The 18,144-nt window shown below is 32.8% G+C and overlaps 1 protein-coding gene across 2 annotated transcripts; it reads right to left on the reverse strand.

Annotated features, from left to right (window-relative positions):
* Positions 1 to 1,248: 1,248 nt before the first annotated feature.
* Positions 1,249 to 18,020, reverse strand: LOC147064503 (VPS35 endosomal protein-sorting factor-like). 2 transcript variants are annotated; one of them, XM_085957534.1, is made up of 18 exons: positions 17,823 to 18,020; positions 15,896 to 15,989; positions 14,777 to 14,899; positions 13,847 to 13,976; positions 13,567 to 13,721; positions 11,236 to 11,414; positions 10,225 to 10,573; positions 9,945 to 10,120; positions 9,331 to 9,431; positions 8,473 to 8,651; positions 7,077 to 7,223; positions 5,090 to 5,256; positions 4,349 to 4,511; positions 3,407 to 3,599; positions 2,404 to 2,543; positions 2,013 to 2,181; positions 1,562 to 1,830; positions 1,249 to 1,476 (listed from the first exon to the last, which is right to left on the reverse strand). In XM_085957534.1, the coding sequence occupies exons 1-18, from the start codon at positions 17,834 to 17,836 to the stop codon at positions 1,396 to 1,398; spliced, it is 2,829 nt and encodes a 942-aa protein (XP_085813660.1). In that variant the 5' UTR covers positions 17,837 to 18,020; the 3' UTR covers positions 1,249 to 1,395. The 2 variants fall into 2 exon arrangements, with proteins under 2 accessions (XP_085813660.1, XP_085813661.1); XM_085957535.1 differs by lacking the exons at positions 13,567 to 13,721; positions 13,847 to 13,976; positions 14,777 to 14,899 and having other exon boundaries at positions 17,823 to 18,016.
* Between the last annotated feature and the right edge of the window lie 124 nt (positions 18,021 to 18,144).

Genomic DNA, 18,144 nt, shown 5'->3' on the forward strand with positions numbered 1-18,144 from the left:
CTTTCTTCCGTGCGCATAAATGAGAACATGCCGGGACAGTGACGTCACGTGGCCAGCCGAGGTTTCTGCACATGTGCCCGTGCGACATTTTGGTATCATACTTGCGCCCCATGTCGGGTGAAATTCGTTGCTTGTAACACCAGCTTTTTACTTCATGTCGCATTCGAGCCGTTTGCGGAGGTGCATTAAGTTACATGTGTTTTAGGAATATCAACAAAATTACAATGACATGTTGCAGTCGAGTTGATTTTAGATGTGCGACCCGCCTAAAAGTGCATTGCTGAAAATTAAATTGTGATTTAAATTTAACTCCTTAGGAAGCGATAATTATGGCTTAAATATATTATTTTAATTTGTTTTTTGTAGGTTTACTATTAAGTGATTAATATTAAAGACTTTAAATAATGATTAAAAGCATTATGATTTTTGATTAATTGTCATATATTATGAAATTACATACCTACATCAAATTGTATGTATATTTCAACAGTGTGATTATAATATGTACCTAATAAGACATTATTAGCTTTCGTGATATTATCCAATATGTATTATAATATTATAGTGTTTTTTTTCCTACGTTGCTGCTTTCTAGTAAATATCAATCATCATCAGCAATACTACAACTTTAATATGGTAGATATTAAATCTGCAATACATTTGAAAACTGCTTTTCGCCATCATATACAAAAATAATTATTTTTATTTACTACTGTGATAATGTTGGAAAAAACTAACAAAAAGGGACTGTTACCGTGTAGCTAATTTTTTTTTTTTGCATAATGCTGTCATTATTTTGAATTATTACACATATTTTTAATAATTTAAACACTATCCAAAAATTATTGTCAATATTTTTTTGTGGATAGTTTTACACACTTAAAAAGTGAATTGAGTGAAATAATTTTATTGTTTTCACTACATAATAATAGCATCAAATAATTTCAACAATAAAATTATGAAACCGAAATTGAAAACTGACCACATCTTAACAATTCATAAATCAACCTAAATGGTAAGTCATATGTTAAAAATATGTCAAGTATCTACCGAAGTTCATATCTATTGGTATTTTATTTATAAGATAATTATGTATTGTTTTAATGCTCTTCTTCAAATTCAAATAATAACACCTTTCCAAAGTATATTTTTATATTTATCTGTAATTAATTATATGATGTATAAAATTACCAATAGTGGAATGGTAACATAATGATTTTTATGTTTTATTTAATAATAAAGTTATAATAATGTTATAAGTAAATAATTTCAGTGGGTTTAAGACAATTATTCTTAAATAAACATCTTAATTATATTTACACTTGTTTGTGATCCAAAAATGAAAACATTTTTTCCATTAATTTATTGCATATAGACGATAGTTATCAATTTATTTCACACTTTCAACTTTGATAAAATATCTGTATACAGTCCGCTACTACCATTTCTTAACTGAAGCGATTGCATCTGTTTATTCTGCAATGAAAGTAATAATGTTTTAAATTATTAAGATAATTATTATGTATAATTTGATTTATAGTTATGTAAGTTCGGTACATACAGCCATCTTGAAGTCAACACAACTTCTGTGCTTGTGGGCTAAGTTCCAAAGATTTACTGCTAAAATTTCCGTTTCTTTATTGTTCGTATCGGTCCTTATCGCGACTCTCCAAAACAGTTCTAAAGCCAACGTGGACTGCTTGTGATGTTCATTCTCCTCGCCTAGTTGTTTTAGAACGGATAGAATTTCATCAACTAACAATGCGCACATTTTGTTTATCTCAGCTATGAATGAAACTTCAGATCCATATAAAGTATCATTAGAATCAACTGAAAAAGAAAACAGAGTGGTGAATATATCTTGAACACTTTTGTTCGTAACATAAATGTTTAATTACAAATCATTTTTAAATAACTGAACCAAAACTATTAAATGTAAAAAAAATTCTATTTAAGTGTAAAAAATAATGGAGCTATTTTTAATTTTAAATATTAAAAAATAAAAAACAAACCTTTTCCCACATGATACAGATAGGTATCTTGTGCCATATTCGCTAACAAGTCTATAGATTTTAGAAGAAGGGTGTATCTGGAAGGATCGGTTGCCTCCCAACTGAGACGATTCAGCATTTTTATTAGGCCCTTAACCAAATATAATTCGTTTCCTGCTCCCGCTCTATCCTGTAATGCATTAATTTTCTGTATCAAATATGTATGCTTCTCTCAATAAACAATGTAAGTACATGAATTTGTGCTTTTGTGAATAAAATTTTTCTATTATTCCACATTATCCCGTTGTTGAAACATTTTTTTACAATTATTTAAAAATGTACATCAAAATATTCTTAGTTTTATATTATATTTATAGTTTCTCTCATAGTGGATATTAAAATGATATCTTACGGGCACAACTAGAAGAGTAGACAGAAACGAACTGAGATATGCAACAAGGAAGGCATCCGTTGTTCGTAATTGACCGTCAATCATTCTTTTCGATGGTACTTCACTGAGCAAGGTGAGCGCTTCCTTCAAACAGTCTTCCGCTGCAAAAAAAAAAATATTGAAAAACAATCAAGGGTTAAATTTGGAAATATATCGATATCAAAGCTTCAAATAATATACTGAATTTTCTTGTAAATGTAATGCTTTTTATATACATGTACAATAATTAGTTCTTTCCACATAGCTGATGTGAATGATTCGGCTGTGGTACAAGTTGAATATGTGTCATGTTCAAAATGATACGCCATGGCCCCCAAAAGGGAGGGGCTGACAGGGCTCTAGCCTAGCGTGGCGGGTCGACCATTTAAGTGAGATAAACACACCACAAATTTGTTCTAATAGTAAAAAAGGTCACATGCGGCGCTGTTTCAAGAGTGAATTTTAATTTTATAATTATTATTAGCGTGTTTAATAAAAGTGACCATTTATCCAATATGCCCAAGGGTCGCATGTTACTTGGCTATCATAGAAGGGTATCGCGATCAGTGCTTCATAATATGATGCCGAGTGCTGACAATTCAAGTGGATTTAAAAAACACGGAATACCATTTGGGGAACACTACTGTAGAACATTACATTGCCCTTAACCTTAGCGATAGGTTAGGAGGCACCAAACATCATGGCCTGGGGGCCCGCTTCAAGATGTGGGGGCCATGTGGTATGCAATAATCAAACAATATCATCCATTCATTCAAAAATGTTTCTTATCATGGCAATATCTGTATGTTTCAACTTATTCGTTTATAATTCAATAAGTTCACTAATTGAGTGAATCTGAAATTTACAACAGATAGATCTGCAATACAAAATGATTTCCAGCTAATTTAATCTTAAATAACCTTTTTTTGTTCAGCTTGACCTATCTATATAGGTTTTTTTCAGTGTCTGTGTCTTTGGTACTGACCTTGTCCTCTACAGTGATTGAGTAAAGCGACCTGTCCGGATAGTAGATAGAGTTGTACTTTGGTAAACGGGCAATCGAGCGCGGGAATGGTGACGTAGCAGTATGCCGCGCAAGCATGAACAAACCACCCTGATTTTCTGGTATGCTTTCCTGATACTATACGTCTGGTCTCTACGGAGAGACTGTTAACATACTGAAAAGAAATTAAAAAATAGTTCAAGATGGCACACTGTATATTCTAAAAATGTTTAACTGCCGAAAGCATGTCGGCGTTCTAAATGATGGGCTGGCCATACAAAATTAGCCGCGTGCACGTGTTCGACTTATAATTCACCAGGTACCTAACAGCGATGGTTTTATTAGATTTTTTTTTGCTACAAAATACGCAAATCTTTAACTTCAATTATAGTCGACCGTTCCGAAGATGGATTTATAGCCCGAAACAGCTGTCAACATAAATAACTTTGTTTCAAAACCATTACAAACAACTACTTAAAATGAGAGAGTAGATGGATTTATAGTAACATCTATTGTCAAAAAATATAACTAACGCTCAGTCACAGGCGACTTGTATTAGATCATAATCACAATCATAATTGCACGAGTGAATCAATAAACAGTTTATCAATTATTTATCCACATATTAAAACCTAAACTCAGTACCTAGACAACTACAGATTAATGTTATTACTATCTTGCTGTAGTAATCTCATTACAATCAATCAATCATGTAGTTTAACTATGAATTGATGATGAAGAACTGCTTGGAACAGGGAAAATATCAGTATAAATGTTGAAATTTTAGAAGTCCTGGCAATACTGCCAACTTCTTTCGATGGCGCTACAGTCAATTCGAACCTTGATCTCATCCACCGCCTTCCTCGAGCCGCTGATATTAGTGTAAGCGATATGTATAGTAATTACAATTAGTAATAATTATACCTGAACAAGTATTACATGGACCATTTCCAATTTGTAAAATGCAGCACGAGCTTCCACATAAAAGTCTAATTGCTTTTCAAAATCTCTGCCATACGATACATGACGTACAAAACCGCACACCAATTCGCCGATGCTCTTCAGTTCATCGTCAACTGTGAGAGCACTGAAAGTAAAGTAAATAAGGCCATTGACAACTGTCAGTGATCAATTACACATACTGCAATAAGATGTAGAGGTACATACATTATGATGTTCAAAACATTCAAACAACATTCAATTCTACTAATAACATATATCATATTACATTAATATTATCGAGCGATGGTACTTGATAAAATTTGAATTTAAATTCTAATGGATTTAAGTTTTGTGCTATTCTATTTGAGTGGTATTTGCAACATGGGTTTCGCCTTTCGGCATCTACAGGCACTATACACACTCACCAACGGTAAATGAACACTGACAACAAATACAGTTAATTCTCGCTTATATATTTTTAAATTTTAAAAAAATTGGAGAAATAAAACGACTTTAAAAATAGTAAATTTGAACCTAATAAAGAGATCCAATGAGACGTGTTTATATTTATTAGTTGAAAAATATTTAATTAGAAACTGATGTCATTGTGTAAAACCGTGTATTTAGCAAAACATAAAATTTTCCAACACCCATAATATTCCGGAGTTTACAAAATATGGGATAGGTCAGCTCGTCACCAAGGCGACGGACTAGTTTGCTTACTTTACAGACTTGTGTAAAATGACACAAATGTGCATTAGATAATTGATGACAGTCTGGTCAGTATTCGGACAGTCCTGCTGATTTTGATAGGCAGTTAATAAAATTTTGCAAACTTCAACTTGAATGGGTCCAGCTTTGAATAGGTTTAAAGTTGATAGAAGATTTTCCTGAAAAAAAAAACAATAAGTATAGGTACTCAATCAAACTGATCATTCCTATATTGTGGGTTTATCAACAAATCCACTCCCGACGAAAGAGCATATTATGGACTCCATAATGGGGAGTTGTCTGAATTTGATATCTAGGAGGATACATTGTTAACTTGATAAGGAGAAGACGAGTAACACAAATGCACTGTATCCAAATGATGTTAGAATTCCTAGATGTTTAGTTCCGGTTCTTCAAGAAAACAATATTCCCACCAATTTATACCTACTTATTTTAATATTCACAAATTATGTGTCTATACACCGTGGTGAAGGGTGGAGGTAGGTTATTAAGATCCGCCAGAAATAGTGCACACTAAACTTTGCCAGTCATTCGTATTTGTTTTTTTCGAAATGAGATAATTGATTTTTAAAAACTAATCAACACCATCTGTAAATTGTAGTCTTAGTTCAATAAAAACAAATATGTATGACTAAAAAAGTTTAATGTGCACTATTTATGGCGGATCTTAACAGACTACCTCCACCCTTCGCTATTACTATACAACAGTGGTTCTTAATTAACCGGTGCACCGCTAGCTTATTGCAAGTGCACCGCGAAAAAAATGATAAAAGCAGAAAAATCCGCGAAATAGTGAAAACCGAAAAAGTCCTTCACTAAATTATGAAAATCGACGAAAGATGTAATGTGATATAATAAGTCCACCACGACATTGCAAAGGTACCAGGCTTTCAGTGAAAAAGATGATGAAGAATATCATCGAAGCCACAATTTCAAATTGAAAATTTAAAGGAGAAGATTTACTGTAGCCACGCATCCCAATGATTCCGACAGATATGCCAGTCGAATTCAAACACCTGCAGTTTCCGGTGCGACTCGCATTTGCAATGACCATCAATAAAGCACATGGACAATCGCTACAAGTGTGTGGACTACACTTGGAAAATCCATGCTTCTCACATGGACAGATGTATGTAGCCTGCTCACGTGTTGGAAAACCTTCTGATTTATTCGTGTACGCACCAGATGGAAAAATAAAAAATATTGTGTATCCAAAAGCACTTCAATAAATAGACAAACATTTTCTTTCTTTGAGTGGCATTGCAACGCATTCCGGGTCTCACTAGTTTGTAATAAAAGTTATGAACATATATTTTTCTTTGTTTTCTGACCGTTTGGTGCACCGCAATTTTTTCTTATGATCGAAAGTGCACCGTGACTTCGAATAGGTTAAGAACCATTGCTATACACTATATTATCAAGATATTCTTGGATGGTAGAACATATGAACACCACAATTTGTAGGTATTCAATGAATTCAATGTATAAAAATATTATTTAGTATTTTTCTTTAATAACTAGGTCTAGAATGAGTGAACAATGATCAAAAATAATATGATATAATGAATAGAACAATGTAATCTCTTTTTAAAGGCAGGGCAACAATTCTACGAACCGGAGCGATTACCGAAAATTATCGCGTTAATTTTCCGAAAATATTAACATAGTTATCTAATTTTATGTATATTTTATAAAAAAATAAGTGCGTTAGATTTGTGTAATTTGTTCTATCTACCTCAGACGGTAAAATTATTTTCAAATTATTTTCCACGAGGCGGAGCGATAATTTTGGGGATTTCTTGAACCCTTTCGAGTCATGTTTAATGGGTTCCAGTTTAGAGTTCCCAAGATTCGAAATTAAGGGTTCCGGCTTCAAAATAATTTACCGGCTAACAGGGTTCGGTTCCGGTCCCATTTACAGCTCTCAGACATCGGAATATTATACTACAATATAAAAAAAAAAATTAATGATACATACCATAGTAAACAATCCCTCAATATCGGTAGTATGAGTGACAACCTTTTTCAAAATAACTTGCAGCTGTGCATAATGTAGATCAATAGAGTCATCAGATTTCATAACACTAGAAATTATATCTCCAAGCAACCAGTTGATCTGTTGAACCTTCAAGAATATTCTACAGTCAATAAATCATATATTGTAAGTACACAGTACACATTATATAACTGTTTGTAACTTCTATTGTAACTTCTGTAACTTATTCAAATGAAATTAAGGTAATTGAGCAAATGTGAATTAAAATGATGTTCTCTTGCTCTTTTAAAACAGTTTGATCTAAAGCTATATAAAAACTAAACAATTGTGTAAACATTCTGCCGGGATAAAACTATTTTTCTGCCTATGTGTTCAAATTATGTACCATTCTCCAATCTGTGATACTAAAATTAACTGCCCTTATCTCGTAATGAAGATATTGTGATACGGCTATTATTCCAGCCAGGAGCTCAATTATTGCTTTCTGTGTCTGCATTTTGGGATCATTGCATATTTAATTTGAATGCTATATTTGCTACGAATATCTCCATGAATGGTCCTATTGGGTGTTCCTTACAGTTATTTTTAAAAATACCTGAAGCTTCAACAGATTAAATTATTAGTTCATATTGAATGCTTCAGCTGCAGTGTATAATATGCACATATTACATTTAAATAACATTGGTATATATCACTGGCGAAGGGTGGAGGTAGGCTGTTAAAATCCGCCATAAATAGTGCACACTAAACTTTGTCAGTCAAATGTATATGTTTTTATTGAAATAAGACTACAATTTACAGATGGTATTGGTTAGTTTTCAAAATTCAATTAAACCCTGCGAAAACCAAGCAATAATAGATAATAGTAAAAAAATACTCATCTATCTATAAAATATCTAAAATTATGCAATTAAATCATACATAACTTTGGATATTTTATAGATAGAATAATAATTCATATCTATTATAGTTTGGCGTAGGCAGGGCTTAATGAATTAAAAAAATGATCCAACAATATGTGTAATGTGTATTCTTAATCCAACGAAAACAAATAAGTATGTATGAAAAAGTGTGCACAATTTTGTCGTATCGCCTAAAATATACAAATACTATTATGGTTTGGTTAGGCAGGGTTTAATTTATTTTTAAAAACTAACCAATACCATCTGTAAATTGTAGTCTTATTTCAATAAAAACATACACGTTTGACTGACTATGTTTAAGGTGCACTATTTATGACGGATCTTAACAGCCTACCTCCACCCTTCGCCACTGGTATATATATATACTTTGTGAGAAAATAGTAAAAAACCACACAATAAAAAAATGTCAATATAGTGTGCATTTAATATATTTATTTATATACAGAAATAATTACTGAAAAATGGATGGCAGCAAACTGAATCCAAGGCTCAGCACAAGCGAGATAGTGTTGCAAGTTTTTAAATTGCCGAATAGTCCGCCACGCTGCCGCAAGTAATGCTTTATCATCGGCGGAACCTCCACCGCTGCACACTCTCTTGCCGAGAGTACCCAGCATTTCACTCACAACTGCATCTACAAATGTGTTATAATTGCTTATTAAACAATCAAATTATTGTGGCTATTCGGAAATATTTCATTTTCATATCAACAACACCAGAATTAACAACGTCCAACAGCTGTATTTTTGATTTTTGACTGCCCCGAACTTGTGGATATAATCCAGTTTAGTGTCCCCACTGAACCTGATGTACATAAATTGTCATAAAACAAACTTTTCCGTGCATTCTTCGATGCCAACGATTCATTCTTGGTCTCACAGTTTGTACATTGACATGCTCAATATCGTCCTTCGGGCAGTACAGTACATAAATACTAATATATACAGTATTGTATTGTTCTAATACAATAAAACCACATTAATATGAACACGATTAATTTGAAATTCGCCATAAATCGAAATTTTTGCAAAAATTCATAAAATCTATTTAAAGCGATTTCGAACAATTTTACAAAATTGGAACAAGATGATTTTACTGCACTTATTAATATTTTTTTCAGTTGATAAAGTGGACAAAACTGTGGATTAATTAGAAATATTGTGTTTTATTTTAATTATTATTATATTTTCAAATAGGAGCATAAAATAAAAGTATGTTCATTTTTACATGTGGTGAATACTAAGTGACATAAATCTTATAAGATTATTGTGAAATTCCACCAAGTAAATGCTGAATTTCTTGGGGTTGCTTACCATCGGTGTCTGTGTTAGAAATCATTTCTAAAAATTGCATCGCTCTGCATGTGATATAGTCCGGTTTAAATGAAGACATTATTGAACGTAACAGCATATTACTAAAAATAAAATAATATATACCTGTTAACCAAGATTCAATAATATACAATCGATAATGACAGATGACAATATAGGTTAAAGATATTTATCATTAATTGAATACCGTTGAGTAGAAAGGTGCTATGTGCCAAAAATCAAAAGTGTGGGAAATTAAGAAAAACATTTCATTTGTTAAAAACATTTATTCATTTTTTTCAGTTAACTTACAATGGAGCTCTGATATTACTCTTCATATGTTACAATATAACACGGGGCACTGCCATTTGTTGATCGATCGTAAAATGTTTTCTATACTTCTGGAGATATAGCCTTTTTGCAATTTAACGCATGATAGTACTTGGCACCCATTCCACGTAAAATATGATTTTTTTGTATTTTTGGTACTTTGCACCTTTCTACTCAACGGTATTCAATTAGTTGAAATGTAACCAGAATAATATACTGTTTACCTTGTACGTAATTTGTATGAAATACGAAAAATGTAGACTTTTTTAAGGATAAGAGATAGATACCTATTTGTAGTATTTTTGCACTGTTCTACGAGTTTGTCTAAAAATGCCGTAGACATATTAGACCAGTGAACAAGTCCATATAGCATCCAGTCAATAGATGGGGAATAAAGATTGACATAAGTATTCATGTCGATATGTTGAATTTGCAGTTCACTTCTGACGCAACTGCTAAAGATCTGATACAATAATACATAAATAATTAATTAATAATATAATGGAATTGAATAATTATTGTAGTTTTAAGGATATATAACATTTTTAATGATTTCTTTGTGAATACCTGAGGATATGTTAGAATGAAATCATTAATATTGTGCACGAAATACTCTTTATTTGCAGTGTTCAGAGTAAGTCCGACTCGACACAGATAAAAACGAGCATAGGCCGCGACCAGTGGATGGCCTATACCACGGATCATAGACGTTATTCTGATCAAGGCTGACCCAAATTCATGGCGAGTCAAAAAACTGTAACATTTGAGTAACGACATTTCGACATAGAGTCGCGGTACAAGTTCTCTGATTGACGCCATTTTATACAGCCAATTTTGACATGTTTCTTTTGCAGCTTCGGGCACCATATCTGGAGTAAAATTTTCAGGTAAAGATGTCGCTCTTCTACTGCCTGGTCTGAAAATATAATATTTCATTTTGTACAACATCAATGTATTACTTGACATTTATTAGTAACATTATTATATTTTTCAGCATTCAAAATATTAACATTGCCATATATTTGGATATAAACAATTACGGATTAATTACTACCAATGGCGAAGGTAGGCTGTTAAGATCGAACATAAATAATGAACTAAGACTAAAATGTGTACATAGTGTCTGTTAGTTTTTAAAATTCAATTAAACCCTGCCTACTCCAAGCCATACCAGATAATAGTCTAAAAATATTTGTTTATCTATAAAATATCTAAAACTATGCATTAAACCATTTTAGATATTTTATAGATAGAAGATTATTTTTTATCAATTATGGTTTGGTTTGCAGGGATTAATGAATTTAAAAAAACTTACCATCACCATCTGTAATATGAATTCTTAATTCAACAAAAACAAATAACTATGATTGAAAAAGTATGTACTGATCGCCCATAGCATACCTAAACTATTATGGTTTGGTTAGGCAGGGTTTAATTGAATTTTAAAAACTAACCAACACCATCTGTTAATTGTATTATTAGTTCAATGAAAACAAATACTTTGGATTAACAAAGTTTAGTGTGCACTATTTATGTTGAATCTTAACAGCCTACCTCCACCCCTTGTCACTGACTTACTCATAATATTCAGCCTTTGTTCTGAGTCTCTCGTAAACCAATTTTCCAAATATATCGAGGATGTCGGTTATCAAAACGAATTTACTCGGATAAAACTGCATGACTGACGTATCCACTAGTAATTTGGAGCACTGGATTGCAATCTTCAAAGCTTTCACTCTTTGCTCTGTATTCCAAGCCTAAATAAACAAAAAGATTTCTTAGAGAAACTGATTTTAGAATACTTCTGAAATAAGCCTGTTTAAATATATGCGCCAAATGGGACTTGAATACACGACCATCGCAATACGGGGACTATGCTATTGAAATTTTGTAATAATATGCATTTGAGGTGTTCTTACAAATCAGTGATCGCTTGCAAGGTTTGTCCGGGTGAAGTAGGGTAATTAGAAGTAGACAGATAGATATACATGACAAAAGTAAATAGATAATAATGACTTTTTTTGTTTCTATCTGGAGACCAATCATGAGGAAGGAATCTAACAGTATAAGTTTCAGATGGATTGATAGCACGCACCATTAACAAAAAAAAATGTTTGTTGGGATCACCAGAAGAAGATGAATTTATAATCGGTACCAATAATCTACAGTAAGTTCTCGACTTACGTGATTAATTCGTTCCGAAGATTTTCGTGTAAGTCGAATAAGGCCCCTTTCATCCAATATTTTCGAATGCGATTTTACGCCAGATGGCGTGCAAAACGTATAATTGTGTTCATGGAAATTTTGTACATAAGCATCTCGCCGAACCCGAACACCTAATGCCCCTCTACCATAAGTTTAGCGAACCGATTGCTAAATTCGGCAGAGTCAATTTTTGACAGATTGCAACTGACAGCCCGCGTTTGTTGATAATTGTCATACCTAGGTACCTGTTTTCTTCCGTATTTCATTATGATTCAGTGAATTATTTTGATTATTGTCTAATGGTATTATCTATTTTACAATTGATCCTATAATTGGTGCTTCATTTTATTCAATCATGAATGCTTTATTTATAGGTACTAAACTTTGCTTTCGTAGATGAAGCTAATCTACAATGCCGCAAATTTCGTAAAAGCGGCGACGCTTTCAAATATAAGAGTCTCGTTAGTAAATACACATCAGACGCAGATTCATGAAAATCAAATAAATATAATATAATATTTTTAACAACTCAATTCACATGATTATACTGGAATCGATTTATGCATAATAATTATATGGTAGGTAGGTATACTATCACGAAAACCATTTCCTTTCATTTGTTTATATTGTAATGATTATATTTATTCAATAACGTTTATTCGGCATTCGGATTATCCTGCCATAATGTAGTATTAATCGAAAAATAAAAGAAATAATATGAAAGTATGTAATGGCGAGTTCAAAATATATGGACTACTAGGGCTATCTAGCGGCAAAATGTGAAAAATTATCGTTTATTTGACAGTTAAGTGCCCATAGACATCAAAAACTGACCATAGAGAAAAAATATTTTTCTGTTTTAATATAAGGAATAATCGTTTTACATAGACGTACATGTACAAACACCGTTATTTGAATGGAGTATGGAATATACTTACAACATAATATTCTATGTAAACACAAGCACAGAGAATGCAGCAAAAATAGCATATTTTAAAAAATCGCGTAAGTATGAATTCACTTAAGTCGAATTCATGCAAATCGAGGACTTACTGTAGTCTATAAGCTGTGCAAATCTTATTAATATTATCGGTTCAGTAGTTTAACGGAACAAACAGACACAGATAGGCAGACACAGCAGATAATCCATTTTATTAAGCACCTACTATATAACCAGTCTACGATAGATTCTACTAATACTGGTCACCATCTTTTGTAATTCTAAATCCATTTTAATTCAGGTTCCGCTCGGTGCAAATATATTTTTAAAAACATATATTACGTATCTTTTTGAGCTGTTCCAAATTATGCATGTTCAATAAAAATCCTACATAATTGAATCTCATGTAGTATTTAATGAATAAAACATGGTTTATTTTAAAAATAAAAATGAGGAAAAACGTTGTAATATCCATATAGCTAAATAATAAAGTCTGCTACATTATCACTAAAGCAGCAATTTAGGGAACTAAAAAATCCCCGCTCTTTCAAGTAAATCTCAATTGACACCCCCTGCCTCTGTCCTTTTACATGACAAACAGCGAATAAATATTGGTGCTACATCTCATAGCACTCTGGCTACTCCACTCTTTCAAATACATCTCTGTTCCCGTCCCTTACTTGTGTCATTTCACACTACATGCTTGGAGGTCAGTCACAATATAGAATACGAACTATACATACGAGATGATGAATACAGTTTACCTGAACGAGTTCACGGTTAAGCATATCAATTCTTGAAACATATTCCTGCTGAGATAAATTCAGCATTTGTCTCACAGATCCTTCTTCAAAGTCATCCAGCTGTTCCAATCGCGTTTTTACTTGATCAACCACGCATGTTTGTGTTTTCATGATCACTAAAGAAAAAACAAATAAATCAGAGAAGAATCATATCACAGAAAATATGTGACCATAATATTATAATGGACTTGATCTGAATTTTAATAATGATTTTAATGAAAACGTATCATTGGGTACTTACTCTTTTCACCGCCAGGCAAAAAACTGGAAATAATTGACAGTTTTTCTGCAGTGGTGTATCTTATTAATATTGCAGCCCTTCGCGACTGCCATGTATCTGCCCATTCGTTACTTTTAGTCTTTTCATATACCTCGAAACAAAATTTGAAATGGTTTTTTATTAACTTGCGATTGTGCGTACATTCACTGTCGTAGGATATATTCCTTTACAAACGAATTATTCATGTTATTACTAAATGTAGCAATTTTGATTAGTATATATCTGTTACTATATACCAATGATTTTCAACCTTTCTTGGTTGGCAGAACCATTGGAATATTTTGTATAACCTCAGGGAACTCTGACTAGTGGGGTAAACTACAAAATAGACACGTAAATTAATAAGCAGTCACATACCCAATAGGTTTGAAAATCAACATGAAGAAAACCAATGTTTTGTGTAATAGCATTAGTCCTGATACAAATTTCCCTCTAATTACCTTATGAAGGCTCAGAGCAACTCTATACTGAACTTTGGGGACAGATGTTTGTGGCTGGTGTACGGGTACTGGGTGTACGATGGTATAACTTTAGCAACAACGAGGAGATAAGAGAGCGGACCGAGCAGCTTTTCATCACACTGAGCGTGAAGAGGTGACGTTAAACCTGGCTCGGCCGCATGCTGGAGATGACCCAAGAGAATTTCAACCTGGCTTTACTGTTCATTAAGCCAACCGAATTCCGATGTCCTGGAAGGCTGCTAAATACCATCTACAATGTATGTGGCGGAGAAACGGGATGCTGGCATGACCTGAGAAGAAGCAAGAAGACTGGCGAGCAACATACCATGTCGTGTCCATATGCTTCAACCCAGGGTCGGATAAGCTCTTGAAGTACAATAATGTCATAAATAATCAATAATTAACAATAGTGCCAGATTTTAATACTTACATCCTTAGGCGTAGTGGCTAATGGATGTTCTTCCGCAAACATAGACAACGGATCATATCCTTCTAATGTAATTGAAAGAGGATCAGAGAGTGAATCAATTTTTTGCTTTTCTTTAGATGATATCTGTAAACAATTTCAGCATTTGAAAAAAAATATTATTTGAAAATCATTTTAAGTCACCCATTTGCCAAAATCAACAATTGAGACATTAGGCGAGGTTGAAATAGAAGCTATCTATTTACATCAGTGGCGAAGGGTGAAGGTAGGCTGTTAAGATCCGACATAAATAGTGCACACTAAACTTTGTCAGTCAAACGTATTTGTTTTCATTGAACTAAGACTACAATGTGTCAATAGTGTTTGTTAGTTTTTTAAATTAAATTAAACCTTGCCTAATCTAAGCCATAGTAGATAATAAAATTATCGTTTGTCTATAAAACATCTAAAATTATGCCATTAAACTTTACATAATGGTTGGGCCAATCGTGGTGGCTGTCATTCCTTTCTTCCTACCTACCTTCGAATCCTTATTTATTATTGTCACAAACCAACAGTCACGGGTCATGATTGACCGTGGTGAAAGTTAAGTTTAGTTACTTCAAGACAGCCGATGCGCGTAGGCTTGTTATAGCTATCGCACTCTATCTGATACTATACGAATAAGGCCGCGTTAACAACTGAGTGACTCAAAACACATACGTTTGACCTTTCTTCTTTTTTTTTGTTAAAAAAATTGACTTGTCTATTAAAAAATTGATCCATTTTGTAGTAAATAAAATTTAGCTTTAATTTTTTCAATCACAACAAAATTGAAATTTGGTGCGGCCACCAGACGTTTCCATAGAACTGTCAATGTCAATTGTGCGGCCACAGTTAAATTTCACGTGAGAACCACTGATATAGATAGATGTACACGAAATTTGAAATTGGTTTCACGAAATCGGAACCATTTTTGGAATGTTTTCCTGGTTAATAAATCGGTTAATGCTTGTCAAATTACTTAGGAAACTAATCTTTGTCGATTAAACTGGCGTTTAAATGGCGAAATTTCTATATCTTAATGGTTTTGAAACAATCTTTATTTTAAATTACGTTTTAATTTTTATATTTTGTACTCACCAACATCACCGATATACCCTTCAAAGGATGGTTATCAGTTGGAACTCTTTTGCATGTCTTTTTTGAAAGTTGACTATCATGAATCAAACATTTCCTGAAATAAATAATAATATGACCAATATCAGAACTTTTAAAAATCATTAATAATTCTGTTATTATAATGTATAGGTAATGTAATGCAATGACCATATCATGCTAAATCTACTATAATGATTTACTATATTTACTATACTACTGTTTATGAAACAGATTACTACCGAACAGATCATAGGACAGTTTTTTCCAAATTTTTTCCACAGGTTATATATGAGAATGTGTATGATAATATTACATAAGTATTTTGACTGTGCAAGTGACATAACAAAGTTTAAATTTATATACTTACAGTATATTTACGCAAGTATAATTGAATGTGTGGTACAGAGATTTACACAAGTCTGAACCAATTACAGTCGAACTAGGTTATTACGATCTCGGACATAGCGAGATCTCGGATGTAATGAGGAAACATTTGTTGACATTTTAGTTTATGATTTTCTCCATACATTTATTCACAGTTATAACGAGCAACTTATCGGATATACCGAGCTAAAAATTGTCAAAAACTTTCTTAAAACTGTTAATGTATTGATTGTTGAAAAACATTTCGACCCTAAGCAATAAAATTCGAGCAGACAGGATGCCACCAGGATCGCATTACGTTTATGACACTAGTTAAATGTCTATGTACCTACCTAATTGGTGCTTTTGCTGACAATATGAAATAAGTAAAAAATCTAAACTTTGTGAAGTCAGTAGGTACCTAGGTACCAGCGTTCATTACAATAAACAACTTCTTTTGTAGTTTATGAATGCCATGCTTGTTTCGGGGATTTTTATGATGGTTTTCAGATTTTTTATTTTCGACTTTTTGTGTTATGTGACCGCTCATTTAAAAATACCTATTCTCTGATATAACGAGTAACGCTTATAACGAACAAATTCAGTCAATCCCATCTTACTCATAATAACCAATGTGACTGTATGACTGTATATATTTTTCATTTCATTTTTGATGACATGGTGCAAGCATAAACTGTACTCTTCATATTGTATACTTGTGTCGTGTGGAGACTATATTATGATCATCATGTATACTTGTGCAAAAAATAATGTGCAAGTATGCAGTTATGTAGGACTTTCGGCAATTCTTAGTAAATGTAAGTACTCCTTGCATATTAAAATTGGTTTTAGGTATATAGGCTATGCTGATATGCACCGGAATACCAACCCAATTCCTTATTTTTGTTATACAATTTAATAACTAACCAATTGAGTAATTATAAAAACTTTTCATGTTTTTTAATATTAGGGCAGTTTTTCAAATTTCGCATGGGGGTGGCTGAGTAACTAGGGGCAAGCAAAGCACCCATAGAAATTGAGCAGTAGTGGCTCTAATAATCATATAATAGATAGATAAATTATACAGCATCACCAAGGTCTACTGACTGTTCCAAATATTCACCGGTTTACACAGATAACCATCCATGAAATGAAAAATTAAGCCAGCCTCACTATTTATAAGTAGGTACCAGGATTATAGCACATCATCTCACTGGACACAGACAACTAGGAATAAGAATATATTGCTTTAGACATTCGTGTCTTTTATGGGCTATCTGCAAAGAGTCTATATCTTCAAGGAAGGCAGAAGAAAGAAGTACCCACAACGACAAGCAAAAAACAAAAGAACGTTAGGGGGGTAAGAACTGTTGCAATCGGCAAAAATTACCATACTGTGTTAAATATTGGCACTTCATTGCATTGGGGTACTAGAAAGTTTGTATCTGAAAAGGCATCTGCGGCACAATTACCAAAACAATAAACTAACTTAGTAACAGGGAAATGAAACTAGATGAATTGGGATCTAATGTAAACCAATACTAACCAATTTGAAGCCATATTTCAAGTAAGCTGTTATTAACTCGCATTCCCTAAAAAATCGTTGCACCGAAATTGAAAAACCTGCTAAAATAGTAGGTACGTGGAAAAAAGGGGTATTAACGTATATTGTATATAGGTATTATTTTGTGAATTTGGATTCGAGTTTGACAACTAAAGTTTTGACATAAGAACAATAATAAGCAATGTTGCCAGATATAATGAATTGGAGAAGTCTCTATACTCCGTATGTTCCATTGAAACTGAACCAAACAAACCAAACCGGACGGCTGGATCCGTAGTTTATATTTAATACTTTTGCAGTTGAT

The sequence above is a fragment of the Rhyacophila brunnea genome, unplaced genomic scaffold (genome assembly GCF_057557595.1).
Source record: "Rhyacophila brunnea isolate RB1 unplaced genomic scaffold, BYU_Rbru_1.0 scaffold_7, whole genome shotgun sequence".
NCBI classification, from domain to species: domain Eukaryota; kingdom Metazoa; phylum Arthropoda; class Insecta; order Trichoptera; family Rhyacophilidae; genus Rhyacophila; species Rhyacophila brunnea.